The sequence below is a fragment of the Dama dama genome, chromosome 26 (genome assembly GCF_033118175.1).
Source record: "Dama dama isolate Ldn47 chromosome 26, ASM3311817v1, whole genome shotgun sequence".
Lineage (NCBI taxonomy): Eukaryota > Metazoa > Chordata > Mammalia > Artiodactyla > Cervidae > Dama > Dama dama.
In genome coordinates, this window is record NC_083706.1 from 30767690 (window position 1) to 30782883 (window position 15194).

General features: G+C 39.7%; 1 protein-coding gene across 1 annotated transcript; it reads right to left on the reverse strand.

The window, feature by feature from the left end:
* Positions 1 to 286: 286 nt before the first annotated feature.
* PERP (p53 apoptosis effector related to PMP22) lies at positions 287 to 14808 on the reverse strand. Its single transcript, XM_061130074.1, has 3 exons — positions 14512 to 14808; positions 4166 to 4306; positions 287 to 1849 (listed from the first exon to the last, which is right to left on the reverse strand). The coding sequence occupies exons 1-3, from the start codon at positions 14696 to 14698 to the stop codon at positions 1623 to 1625; spliced, it is 555 nt and encodes a 184-aa protein (XP_060986057.1). The 5' UTR covers positions 14699 to 14808; the 3' UTR covers positions 287 to 1622.
* Between the last annotated feature and the right edge of the window lie 386 nt (positions 14809 to 15194).

Genomic DNA, 15194 nt, shown 5'->3' on the forward strand with positions numbered 1-15194 from the left:
CCCTCTGATGGCAGCCCTGGATAAATACTGTTTGATATTGGTGTCCTGGGTATTGGTCATTGAGGAAGTAGTTTAGAGAGTAAACTACTAGAATCCATTAAAGTTCATCAGAAGTTGTGTTCTTTTTTATGTTCATCTTAAAACTTGAAAATGATAAAAGCAACTTTTCACTTTATCCAATGTTCTTACTACCCCACTCAAAACATCTTTTACAAATTCCCTTCCCCCAGATTTGGGGGAATGAGGGGAGAAGCAAAATCAAAAAAACTGCAAACTAGAAACAAGATAAGATCACCTGGTTTATTGAGAAAAGTTCATAATAAAACTGCAACTGCTGTTTTTACAACTTACAAAATAATTTGATATATAAAATGAATTGGTTTTCATTATGTAAGTACAAATAGTAAAAAAATAATAATATTCCATGTGATATATCATATTTGCAAGTCAGAGAAATCCCACATTCCTGAATTCTCCTGTTAAATGTTTTACATCAGATATTTTTAATCTGTTTACCAAGGGAAACCAGGTTTTTAACCATATTTAAGTTTTTGCTTACAGTTGCAATCTATCAGAAGCTGTGTCTACATGATTAGAGCCCGATCAAGCCAAAGATGAAAAATTCAAGCCATGTCTCCTCTTTAGGCTGTTTAATGTTACTTTTGTGATGGGAATGGCCCTCCTAATGCTTTACTGAACAACCTAATACTACTTAAAGGTCATAATGAATTAGACCGGTCCATTTTTCAATCCAGTCTACTCTGGTCTAGAGCATATAGACACCAAAGAGCAGAGAATTACTAGTAGCTTTCTACCACACCCCCACCCTATGAACCACTTTAAAAGAGAAAATTTCATCTTAAGATTTCACTGCTTAAGGAGGCCTTACTACTGCAACAGATTTTGGCAATGATAGAATACTTTTCTAGATGTCATATTAAGTTAATGGAAAGCTTAGCCCCAAATCAATTATTCATGATATTCATTAGAAATTCTCACAAATGACATGCATGTAGGAACCAATTTTGCTTCTTTGAATAGCCAAAGGCTTGAAAAAAATTTTTTTTGCATTTCTTTTAGAATATTTAGTCACTGACAATTTTTACCAGTATCATCTTCTCCTTAGTCCTTAATAGACCCAACCCATTCCATCTGGAAAAAACAGAAACCTAACCAGAGTACTCAAGTCTTTGAAGCCTTCTCATTTTTACCTTATAAATTATGTGGTTACTTTCATACTCATATTCTTTTACAAATGCAATATCAATGGTATTGTTAGATACAAGCAAACATTGGCATTTTAGTATTGAGTTGGCAAAAAAGTGAGTCAGGTTTTCCCATCAATCTTACGGACAAGCCTGAATGAACTTTTTAGCCAACTTAATAATTAGGTAATTAATTAAAAGAAGTCTTACTTAACACTACAAAACATATATAAAAGATGAATATGAAACTATAACACCATTTAAGAAACACTTTCCCCAGATTATTTTAACATTTTGACCATAGTTTAATGATATGAACATTGTCCCCAAAACAGGTTCAAAGTATTCTGGGGAAAACAGTTTCTTTCTCTGGAATCTATCTCAGCAGCAGTGATGTTCTTCTGCTCATTCCCCACCTTAGGCAGATGTGTAGAAGTACCTGGGCTTGGCATTGCCCAGCAGGTCATCTTCATAGTTGGGGAGGCAACAGAAGAAGAAGGCACAGCCGATCAGGATAATAGTGGCCGCCCACCCGAAGCCGTAGGCCCAGTTATAGATGTAAGTGACAGCAGGGTTGAGGTGAAGGTTAAAGGTCTGAGTGTACTTCACAGGGTAAATTACCAGGGAGATGATCTGGAACACAGCTAAAAGGAAGGAAAAAAATTCCCAAAGTATGAATGCATGAATGAATGAATGAATGCATGGTAACAACAGATTAATTCCTCTTCTTCAACATTTTTGCCTTAAAATTAAGTGTTAAATCCACCTAAATAATGCTGATAAAAGGGACTGGGAGAATCTAGTTAATCATGAGCCAAAAAAGATGGTTGAATATTTTGTGTCAGAGATACCTGGCACTGAGCAGAATACTGAATATATGAAATACAGGCAGAATATTAGAGAATCATTCCACAGTACCTGTGTAAGCATTATATACACTAAAGTAAAAATTGCTGAATTGTGGTGTGCAATAGAAAGCAAGAGCATAGAGAAGAGCCTATTCTTTTCATCTTTGCATTTCCTGTGCCAAACATTTAATATGTCAGTGTTAGAAAAAATTACACACACACACACACACACACACACATATATACACGTGTGTGTGCACACACACATGAATTAGGACTCAATACTGACATTTGATAACATACCACTGGAATATTCATTCAATAAATGAATGACTAAATGAAACAATGAACCAATGATATGAATGACCAATGGGAGAATCGGTAGAAAAGCCTGCAGAGGAAGGGAAATTTGAAGAATAAAATAGAAATGAAGAGATGAAGGGCAGGAAGAAGAGCCTTCCAGGCTAGAAGAATAGAAGTAAAACAAGAGAAATATCACGGTGCTTTGAAAAAGTGAAAGGGCAGATACAGGCAGGGAAACATGTCAAAGAGACTTCTAAACTCTTAATATAAGAGTCACATTGTTACAATTATTATTAATCATGCATTAACATTTTAAATTGCTTAAAAATAAAAGGAGCTTTATTAGATTTACTTTGTAGTCTTTTTCAATGAACATGCATAATTCTATAAAGCGCTAATGAGTATACACATGCTATGCTATGCCATAAGCTATGCCAAAAGACCCTGATGCTGGGAAAGACTGAAGGCAGGAAGAGAAGGGGATGACAGAGGATGAGATGATTGGATGGCATCATTGACTCAATGGACATGAGTTTGAGCAAACTCCGGGAGATAGTGAAGGACAGGGAAGCTTAGCATGCTGCAGTTCATGAGTGGCAAAGAGTCGGACATGACTGAACACAATGCTATGCCATGCACTTTTTAACTTAGTATTTCATGTATGCGTTGCCATGACTTAAGGTATGAGCAAATTTTAGCTCTGTGACAGTTAGACGCTGCTCTTCACAGAGGGGCCAATTAGTTGGCTGTGCTTCCTGGAGTATGTCCAGGAGTGGATGGTTACCACCACTTTGCTTTCACCTTAATTTTTTTCTACTAGCTCCACAGATATATTCTTAACTAATTTTCTGTTTTTTGGTTTTGTTTTTTTTTTAAAGAAAAGCTAGTTTTTCCATTTCTTTTTTTTTAATCACTAGAAAGGCTATAGATGTTTCCATATCTTGACTTGTTGCTTCTGTTTCCCAACTTAAAATGTTCTCCTTTGGCAACTCATGAAAGGCAATCTTGATGCAAATCATCATTTCTCTGCTTCTTGTCTACTTAAAAGAGCAAACTTTCACTGGTTAAGCCTGTCATTTAGTGCAAATCGTTGTGTCCTACACAAAAGGAACACTTCTCTGCATTTTTCTCTAATGTGATCATGTCCGACTCTTTGCGACCCCGTGGACTGTACCCCGCCAGGCTCCTCTGTCCATGGGATTCTCCAGGCAAGAATACTGGAGTGGGTTGCCATTTCCTTCTCCAATATGTGCCATAATACATGTAAAATATAGTTATTTACCCATTTGGGTTCATCACATGGTTTAGATCAATTTCTACAAAATCTAAATTGCAGAGGACCCTTCCATGATCCACCACATCCTAAGACTGCAAAACTTCTTCACCAAGTGCAATGGTTCAGGGACATTTCAGTCCCCTAAGCTCATGGCAGGCCAGTCTGAGACCACCATGGAGACTGCCCTTCCAGTGGCGACACAGCCCTGGCCCCTTGGGGAGCGGTGTCAGGGACTTGAGGTCATCTATGAGAGACACCCTAGAGTGGTAGGCTAGGCTAGAGACAGCCTAGACAGGTAGAGTGACAGCCTTCCTCACTTGGGTGGGGGGCCTGGAACTGGAACACTATCTCAGACAGAAGAGGAAAGGGATCAGGATATTAAAGCACATCCTCTGTTATTTCTGCCTTTGGGGACACATTTTCTGAGAGCAGATCAGGAACTGTGTTGTCAGGGATCTTCACTGTGGCTTGGACATTACTATGTTGATGTTCACTGCAGATAGGAATGAAGAATTGCTGGTGCACAGTCTTACCAGCCAGGGCCAGGAGGCCTCCGATCACTCTCAGGAAGACAAGCATTTGGGGTCCACAGAGGGCAAAGAAGGAGAGGATGAAGCAGATCACCAGGATGATGAGACCACAGAGCAGCATGGCGGCGGCTGCCCTTCCCCAAGCTACAAGAAAAAACAAACGGTCATTAATACAACAGACATGCCAAATCTAAAAATTACTTAACAAAGCATCAACAGTTTTTTTTTTCTTTCTAATAACTATATTTGGGTGGAAGAACAGTTTTTCCTTCAATAATACTTAAACATCTCCATATTTTAAAGGAAGAATAGGCAATTTGTAGGTAGGGCATTAATATAGTGATATACAGTAATGCCTTATCCCCCTGTTTGGGGGCAAATGTTTATACCTCCAAAATGAAAGGTAGACATCATTAAACTGTATCTCATTTAATAAGTGGATAAACTGGCCATATAAACAGGTATATTTAAAAGATTAACTCAAGTTCTAATCCAGTACAACCCAATAAACAACATTTTTGGTATTGAACAATCCAAATTATAATCTCTTCAGGAACTGTTTCAATTACCTTTAAAAGGATCTTTGTTTTGTATTAAGATTTGGTTCCATGCAAAAATAATTTTTGAAAACAGAGTGCCTATGACTGGGCAGAGATGTGAAATAAAACAACTTAATTGTAAAGTATGTATGATTGTTATAACAAATTTAGGTGCAAACAACCTTTCTAAATTTTTGCATAAATTTGTTGCACAATAATTCTCAGTTATTGACATGCGCCCTAAAAACAATCGGGATAAGGTGGAAATTGAGTTCTGGTTTCAAAGATCTATGTGGGCAGCTCCAGCCCCGACTCATTCTGCTCTGCCTATGGGAAGAGAAAAGCCATGACTTCCCAGCTAAGGATTCCAGCCAATCACTCTTCTTGTTCAACCTGCACCAATTTGTAAAATCTCTTTCCCACACAACTTTCTCTCCAGAGGTAGTAACTGACATGTACGAAGTAATCACTCTGTGCCAGGCATGGAGCTAAGAACCTGCTATGGTTTAACTCTCTGAATTCTCCCGATAACTCTTCAAGGCTCATATTCTGTTATCATTTCTATTTTAGAAGTGAGATTAAACTGAGGCTTGGAGAGTCCAGATAATCTGCCTATGGTCACAGAGCTGGCAGCAGAGTCTGATTTCTAGCCTGCCTATAGCCAGAATGTGACTCTTTTTCTTTGAGGGTATGATTTACATGCTGGAAAATCCATCCATTTAGTGTACAATTCAGTGGTTTTTACTATATTTACAGGGTTGTGCAGCCATCACCATTTACAATTCCAAAACTTTCATCACTCCAAAAAGAAACCCCATGACCATTAACAGTCACCTCCCACTCCCTTCTTCCTTCAGCTTCCAACAACCACTAATCTACTTTCTGTCTCTATAAATTTGTATACCCTGTACATTGCTTATAAATGGAATTATAGGTTATATTACTTGGCCTTTGTGACTGTCCTGTGCTTGCATTTAGCATGTTCTCAAGGTTCATCTATATTATAGCAGCATGGATCAGGACTTCATTCCTTTTTATGACCAATAATTATTCTATTGTATGGAGAGCCCACATTATGTTTGTCCATTCATTCATTAATGAATGAACATGCACCCTTAATTTATTTTTCTTTATTGAATTTGAAAAAGAAAATTGCATGCACCTCAGTGCTGGTCCTACTCCAACTTTCACACAGCTTGGCTGGCAAACATACCCTCACTTAATTTTGGTCACTAGACTGATCAATGGTAGACAAACCTAAGGACTAGCAGAAAGAACAAAGGCTTGGGAACCTTGTTTATTCCCTGCCCCTACTACCTATTAGGGCTTCCCAGGTGGTGCTAGTGGTAAAGAACCCGCCTGTCAATGCAGGAGACGTAAGAGACACAGATTTGATTTCTGGGTCAGGAAGATCCCCTGCAGGAGGGCATGGCAATCCCTCCAGTATTTTTGCCTGGAAATCCTCGGGGACAGAAGAAGCTGGTGGACTACAGGCCACAGGGTCACAAAAAGTCAGACACAACTGAGTGACTAACTTTCACTTTCTTTCAAGTAGAAGACACATGCTCATTTTTTTTTTTACACACTCAAATATTATGTTTTCACACAAATGACCGTTTAGCAGCAGTGTCAGGATGACAGTCCCGATGGCACCGTCAGGGGCATGACAGTCCATGAGTGGGTCCAGTTTTGCTTATAATATTTACTACTTTCCTCCAAGTCCTGCTCTTTCTATGAGATCAATAAGAGATTTTAGGACCAAGGTAAAAAGAAATGTTTTATTTTAAAAGCAACAAAGATAAAGCCAGAATGTGAAATTGAGTAATTAATTCTCTTTTCTCACTTTTGGCTTGTCCTTTGAGTAAGGTAACTTTCCAGAGAAGAGGAGCCATCTTTGGAAAGAACATCTAAGACCATCTCTAAGTCTACGCCATAGACCACTGATACAAAACCATCAGTGGTGCTTATAGAAAATATGGATTCCTCTGTGTTCCTCCAGACACACTGAATCACAGTTGAAAAGACAGTGCCCAGGAATTTGCATTTTGCTAGTATTTCTTACATTTATACTAAAGCTTGAGAACAACTAAGACAGATGATTAATCTTCTTATATGAACAGCTGTTGCATTGCCAGAAAGGAGCATGCAACTTCCAGTGTGTGACCCACTCACTGCCAATTACAGTCTCATTTCTATAGATTTTTTTCATGGCTACTGCCAATCATTAAATTCAATTAAATACAATCATTAAATTCAAATAAGCAAACACTGATTTTTCCTTTTAAGTTGAATTCACAGGTTTGTAACTGTTCAGTGAAAAGGCAATACATCTGTATATGCATACAGAGGAATACAAACATGAAAATCAATTGTAAAGTACAATGTGAGTGTTCAATAAATACAGAAAAAAAAATCATAACAGGGAACATATTTAATAATCAAACCTTGACAATTACAGATGAAGGTTTTTAAACTATAGCTAAATAATGTATGATATTGCCTAAAGAGTAGTATCAATCATTTTACCTGTTTATTTGAGGAAAATTAATACAAAGTTAAATTATTGCTATTACTACTTCCTCTGACACTATAGCTGTAATTTTCATTTAGTTTCAGGAACTTGAAAGAAATTTAAAAAATAGTAAGCCAATTCACCTAAAACCAACAGGTGAATGTAAAGATAAACACATCATTTTAATAATTCTTTCTATGCTATGTTAAATCAACTCAATTAGCGTCTTGTTTATTTAAAACGCTGAGTCTGAGAGAAATCAAAATGGACACTTCAGCAACATTTTGTCTGGAGAAAGGCTGCCTTGGAAGTAGAACATGTAAAACCTGCTCCTTGGAGCGTGGAAACACCCACAGTGAATCACTTAACTATCATTTGAGATAGAAATCTTAACATGGTTTTGAAGGTCCTGACAGATGGATAACAAGGAAGGCAATCTGCTCTCTGTTTTGTGAGATGGATTCTATCAGGTCTGAGCAGGGTCCTCCCAGCCCAACATTCTGCCTGAGAAGGGGCCAACTGCCATGTAGGCTTACAACATGGCAATTTTCCAAGACACACACTTTAAAAAGTTAAGTCTGTAGGCTAAGTACGTTTGGTCTCCCTTAATTACCCAGAATGAGCCTGATATTCCCAAATTTACCAAACCCTTTTGAGCACTATTTATATTTAATATTATACCTTGATCTAAATTATACCTATTTACCAGCCCCAATGAAAAAAACATCACTTTTTAAAACTTGTCCTAAAGCCACTTCTTTCATGATGCAACAGATGTTCCTCAGTTCTTCAAAGACAATCCATCTTCATCTATTCTGAATATAACTCTGTCCTTCATTATTATTTTATATAGTAAATTTTATGGCCTTTCCTAATCTGTATTTTATTGGCATTTGTTATATCCATACTAAAATTTGAGAAAAACTTAGATGATTAATCTCCTTATAAACATAGATTGCAACACTGCCAAAAAGGAGCATGTAAGTTTCATGAGAAATGAGACTACTATCAACTGTAGTCTCATTTCTATAGATTTTTTTTCATGGTTACTGTCAATCATTAAATTCAATTAAATACAATCATTAAATTCAAAGAAGCAGAATTTGTGTGTGTGTGTGTGTGTGCAGGGGTTGGGGAAGTTGTCAATTACCTTTCTCTGAATTGAGACCACAACGGCATGCTGTATTTCAGGTAAACAGAATTTCTATGCAGGAATTTTGTTTGTTTGTTTTCTTAAAGGAAGACAAATTTGGTGTTTCATATGTATGAATAATTTATTCTGTCATAAGTTTATTTTCTAAATACCACTTGGAGAAATTCATGTTATCCAAGAAACCAGCAATATTATAAATCCACTTTTAAATAAGATTCATTAAAGATCCATTTAGGTGAAGAATGGCTTATCAAATTTTGCTATTTCTTGCAAAGATTCAACATTAAATCAACAACATGGAAACCATTCGCTGATCGCTAATGAAATTCTGAGTTTTTTCTAGGAAATGTTTTTCAATTTTTTGTATGAGGAACAATGCTGTATCTTTTTCCAGAGATTATATACTAAAACATGACATTACAAGGCAAATACAGCTGGGAAAAGACCAATAAGATCAACTGATAAGAAAAGAGCAATAAAAGTAAAAATAAGTAAATACCTTGAATATCAAGATAGAAACCATAAATCAAACTTAAGTTTGTGGAAAAGAAAAAAAAAATTTTTTATTTTAAGACAAGGGGAGCACTACTACTATTGTGGGTGATATTTTGGAGACTGTTATGACTTTTCACCCCAAATTAGTATTTCTTTTAATGGATCTGCTGCATTCTTCAGGAGTTTTACACGTGGGCACCAAATATTGAGGTTTCCCTAGTGGCTCAGTAGTTAAAAAATCGGCCTGCAACGCAGGAGGCGTGGGTTCTATCTCTGGGTCAGGAAAAGCCCCTGGAGGAGGGCATGGCAACCCACTCCAGGATTCTTGCCTGGCGAATCCCATGACTGAGGAGCCTGGCAGGCTAGAGCCCACAGGCTGGCAAAGAGCTGGACGTGATTGAAGCGACTGAGCCCAGCACCCAGCGCTGACCGAAACCTCCTGTGGCCCCGCCCCGCACTCAGCGCCCTGCACACACCAAACTGTCACCCAGCCAGAGGACCGTTCCTTCCCAGAACAAAAGACTCATCTATGCACAAGACCGAAAACCCTACCTGGTGATTGAGAGTCTGTCAGATTTCTTCCTATTGTTTCTGTAAAATTCTTTAAGTCATACACAAGCAGAGCTGAAAACTGGATAAGACCAAAACTGAAAATGTAAAAAGATGCTATCTACAAATAAACATAAGCATGGGTGGACGATATAGTCAAAAAGACTGTTGCCTATTCAGCAAGGAGACTTGCAGTATTACAGACCAGTGCTTCTGAAACTTAAAAGTGCCGATGAATCAATCACCTGGGGACCTTGTTAAAATACAGATTCCAATTCAGTAGATGGGCCTAAGATACTGAGTGTCCGATAACCTCCCCAATGATGCACGTGCTGATGGTCTGCATTAGTAGTAAAAATCTAGAGGATAACTCAGTACAGGCCTCCAAAAACATCGGCACAGGAAGAGCGATTCTGCAAGGTTTGGAGGCAGGAAAGGAATGGATTAAAGCAAGAATGGTGGGGGCGGGGGTCACTGGGGGGGGGGGGGAGATTCCAAGGTAGGTGTGAGATTCTTTACATGCTCCACATTCCCAACCCCCCTAAACTGAGCCAGATGATAACTCTTGCCCTTTGGTCTTTACAGAACTCCTTTACCATCTTCTTTTAAAGTCTGAGAGGGGAAACTATCCTACACAGGAAGATGGGAAAATACAGGAAATTGTGTTATGGATTCAGAAAAGATAACTAGCAGCAAATTTGGGATCTACCCTCAAATGTTTGAAAATCTGTCTGCTCTTAGAAGGCTAGAAAGAAGAATTTACAGAGAAGCACATCAGCTCTTGTTAAGTGTTGAGAGAGGTACTTTTTTTTTAATTGGAGGATAATTGCTTTACAATGTTCTATTGGTTTCTGCCATACAACAATGCAAATAAGCCATAATTATATATATACATTCCGTACTTCTTCAGCCTCCCTCGCCCCTCCCATCCCACCCTTCTAGACCATCACAGAGTACCAAGCTGGACTCCCTGTGTTATACGGCATTGCCACTAAGAGAGGTACTTTTAAACAGACAAGCATGGTGGAGAATTAAGTTGCTGAACAAAGGGTGAAAGCTCAGATCAATCACAGGGGATGCTGACGGGCAGGCTTTGGAGAAATCTTGAGTAGATGCACTCTTCGTCCCTTCTAATTCTGATGGTCTAGGAGTCTGTGCCCATTTACAGGGAGAAAAGACAAATTAGGTCACTAAAAAGGAATCGAGGCTCTCTGGTAGTTATTGCTAAGCACAGCAAATGTGGAGTAAACTGGGCAAGATCACTGGTTCCTAGATGTCTAGATTTGATAAATCAACATATATATATATATATAATCATTAAAATCAATTGAATGTCCAACTTTTTGTTTTACTATATAAGAATATGAACACATGCCCACAAAAGATCAATCTACTAATGCCTAATTTCATAAGCCACAAGAATATAATCTCAAAATGAAATCCTTTAAGTTGAATTTAGCCCAGTGAACACCTGTTAACTTCGTGCTTTTCTCATTTTCCATGCTTTGAAAAACCATAGGGCTAAATGATCTAAAACTATTTCCTATAATAATCTGATTCTTTGTCTTAAGGCTGATTTCATGTTTAAAAAAAAATTTTCAATGTGTTATCATTGGTAAAAATGAGGCTCTGCCCTTCTGAGTTCAGATGGAAGACAACCTCGTTCTCCCTTGCTGCCACTCAGACTTGCCACTGTCGTTCTTGGAGCATAAATTCATCTTTCTTATCCCAGTAAATGATCCACAAACTTAACTCCATTTTTCTCCACCCTGAGCGAGTCAGAGCTTGCTTAGGACTTGAAATCTACATCCCTGAAGTTGAAAATATCCTCCTGATCTACTCTTTCTTAGAACTGGAAGAGAGGGTGCCAGCAATGCAAAAATACCATCTGTGAACACGGATTCAAATTTAATTTTGCATTTTCTTTATACATGAAATTTGAATGACTGTTTCAGCATTTAAATCTAGATTTTGCTTTTCCTGTTTTGAGGATTAAAAACCTTGATTAAAAAAAAAAATTTAAACAAGTATGTGTATTTATTTAGTTGTTGTTGTTTAGCTGCTAAATTGTATCTGTCTCTTTTGCGAACCCATGGACTGTAGCCCCCCAGGCTGCTCTATCCACGGGATTTCCCAGGCAAGAATACTGGAGTGAAAAAAAGAATACTGGAGTGTGTTGCCATTTCCTTCTCCAGGAGATCTTCCCGACTGAACCCTCCTCTCCTGCACAGCAGGAAGATTTCTTTCTCACTGACCCACCAGGGAAGCCCCATTTAGTTGTTACTATTATGTAAAAGAAAATATTCAGTGTTTAATTCGGTTTATTGATGAGGAAAAATGAAGTAGATAAATCATTTTTTTAAATTCTTAAAACTGTTAATGACAGTGAAGAGTATAACATTCTGCTTTTTACATAATTCTAAGGAACTTTATGAAAATACGCCTATATTATTTAGTATTATTGCCGATACCTACCAGCAACAACCTAGGTCTTTAATACCAAAATAAATCAATGTTATAAATATCAGCAAATAAAAGTGATAGTGAAGCACTTTGTAATACAAAGGTATACTTTCGTAAGTGTTACAATGGTAAACCACAAGATTTAATTTTTAGTACATGGCAAGAAATTTTTTAAAAGTGGAGGTACTTACTTAATTCTCTATACTGAGATATTTTAATTAGAGCCATCAACCTTACTCCTCGTCATGTTTGTACATACGTGGGAGTATGTGTAAACTGCTCACTGTATTTTAGATAAAGTATGACCTCATGTGAATGTATTTTTTTCAGCAAGGACATACTGAAGCTATCTGAAAATCTCAAGAGTTCAGACACCTAGATAAACGACCTAAAGTGTACAAATACACAATTTCTATACCTGTGAGGCAAAACTAGACAACAGTCCCTGGTAGGAGATGGAGTGGAAGTACAATAATCATTCTAACCATCTTTGACATCAGTAGCCTGGGATGGACCTCTTGTGGTGAATTCATAGCTATTTTCTTCTTCCCACTGTCACCTATTGACAGTGGATGCTAGGTTCATCATTTGATTCTAGGGCTTGAACAAAAGCTGTGTCTAACACATTCTTGGCACTTGGTTATCTTTGCAAAGGTCAGGAATAACTAAATTGGAATGTGAAGGCTACCACCACCCACTTGTGAAAATCACAAAGACAGTACAAGATTCCGCAAGACTCACTTGGAAAACCGCACTTTTCCAAAGACCAATTTCTGTATCTAATTGAAACATCAACTATTCACTGGATCTGTACTTTCTTTACAATTTAAAAAAGTTAATGCTTGAGACTTTTGTCTAATTTAAAAAAATTAGAAAACAGAAATAGAACCTGCTTACTCCCTTCTTTATACAAAGTACTCAATCAGCCTGAGGTTAGAAGCGCCACACCCTAAGAAGGTGAGTTCATCCTGCAAGTCAAGAAAAATAAAAACTGCCTTGTGCCAGTTTCACAAGAGGGCTGTGGTCACAGCCAGAGCCTTGCAGGCCAGATCATGTCCCAGCAATAGTGCTGATCTAGGCTCTGCCTGCACCCTTCTCCCACTGGTGTACTAACCTTAATTCACATGCCCAGCATCCCTGAATATTCGTTGGGTCTGTATTAGTCTTTGCAGTGAGACATGAAGACCAAAGTCTGTTTAAAAACACACCTGTTTTAAGCAGGCCTGCTAAATCCCCTATAAGATACAGAACCTGACTGCATTTTAACCAAATATACAGACATGTTATTTCAAAGAAATTAACTCGTTTCAAATACCTAAAAGACTTGCAAGTAATACAAACCATGGTAGGTGGGCTGTTTGTGCTTTAAGAGAGGAAAAACACAGACTCAAGGAAAGTGGGAATTTCATTTAGTCTTTATATTTACTTTCTGACTAGGGCCATGCCTCCTTTGTGGGTGGGGGTGGGGTGGATTCCATGTGGGAACTTCCAAGTAATTCCACAGTGGATAAGATAAAGCACCAAGGCTCTGATTCAGGGCCTCAAGATAAACAGAATTTGGTTTGAAGCCCTGAGCCAGTTTAGGGGTAAGGGGCACGTCAAAGGCCCTACCAGAGAATGGGAAAAAAGCAGGATAGCCTTCTTTCTCGGTTTAAAACTATTAAACTCAGTTGGTAAGGCTCCATTCAGTAGTAGCTGGCTTTCAGCTTCTGATTATGCTCCTACTTAAGCCCTGTTTTCTCAGACCCCACACACGTCGCTAATTACAATAGACCCCAGCAGTTCTTCCCACCTACCAGTAAGCTGGGGGCGGTACCAGCCCAGGGCAAGTCCCGTTCGGGTACTGTCAGCTAACTAGTAGGCAGGAAATCCCTCCACGTTGGAAAAAGAAAATACTCTATCTGCAGTATTTTTAATTTGTCGACTCCGTTTCATTTCGCTAGTGTAGAAGATGTGTTTGCTTTTTAGATTTCAAATCGAATTGAAATAAAGTTTTCTAAACAGCAATGCTGGACTTGAGCCAAACTCTCCCTCTAACAAGAATTACCCTGCAGCGTTAAACACTGCAATATCTACTGAAATTACCACTGCTAAAACTTTGACAGAAAGGGTTGGGTTTTTTGTTTTTTGTTTTCTAAGGAAGAAGAGTTGCTTTCTCTTAGTTCAAGTTGAATAATATAGCGAATTAGGGAAGGTACGCACTTTCAATACTTGTAGTTTAAGCATAAGAAGAACCAGAGGAGGAGGCCACGGAATGGGGATAAATTTCAGTAGGTATCCAAGAAAATATATTTTGTTCACTGTATTTACTCATCAAACCCTTTTCAAATGGCTGAGATCACCTTTTACTGTACAAACTACGAATAAATGTAGTTTGAACTAGGGTCATTGTCCGCCGGTGTCGAGCCTGGGTTTTGGCCACTCAAGGCTGTTACTGCTTGATTTTGTACGGGTCCGATGTACGAACCCAGGCTCTGAAGAGATTTTTGTTGAATCACCCACCAGCCCCCCAGGCCCTGGTTAGTCCCTTCTCGACCCTGTTTTAGTCCATTTCCGCAGAGCGACTTCCGCACTCCCTGGGCGCCGGCGCTCGCCCCAGCCGCCGCCCGGAGGACTTCACGGAGGAGGCGGCACTCACCATACACCATGAGGCTGTCGCAGGCTCCTAGTAAGCAATGCCACCATAGCGAGGACGTCTGGCTGTCGTCGCTCGACTGCAGCCAGCCGCGACCGGCCAGCGCGATGATGTCAAAGACGATGGCGCTCAGCAGGAGCAACGGCAGGATCCACCTGCAGCGCTCGCAGGCTAGGCCGCAGCGCAGCATCTCGGCGGCGGCGGCGGCGGCGGGGAGGAGAGCAGCGCGCGAGGCTCGGACGCCGGCGGAGAGTGGCCCTCGAGCGCGGGCAGCGCGACAAAAGGCAAGAGGCCGCGAGGAGGCGGCTCTTGGAGGACGCGGCTCGGGGCTGGCAGCGGGGGCGCGGCGCCCGCCCCACCTAGATTCCGGTGACTCAGAGCGCGCCGCCCGGACCTGCCGGGCCGGCCCGCCGGGGCGCGCGCTAGGGAGGCGGGGCCGGGCTCGGGTTACAGCGGGCGTGGGTGAGCCTAGCCCTGCCCGCGAGCGGCCTGGAGCCTCGAGGAGCCAGAGTCTCGTCTCCCCCCTCACTTGGTCCCCGCGCATCCAGCGCTTTTCTTCTCAGTGCTTCAAGGTGTACACATTTTAATCTGCGGATCACCAGTTAGGTAATTCAACCCCTGAAGTCGGATCGTGGTCTGATTTTCAACAATACTGTGTTTAAGTTTCCAGCCATTTGAGATGAGCG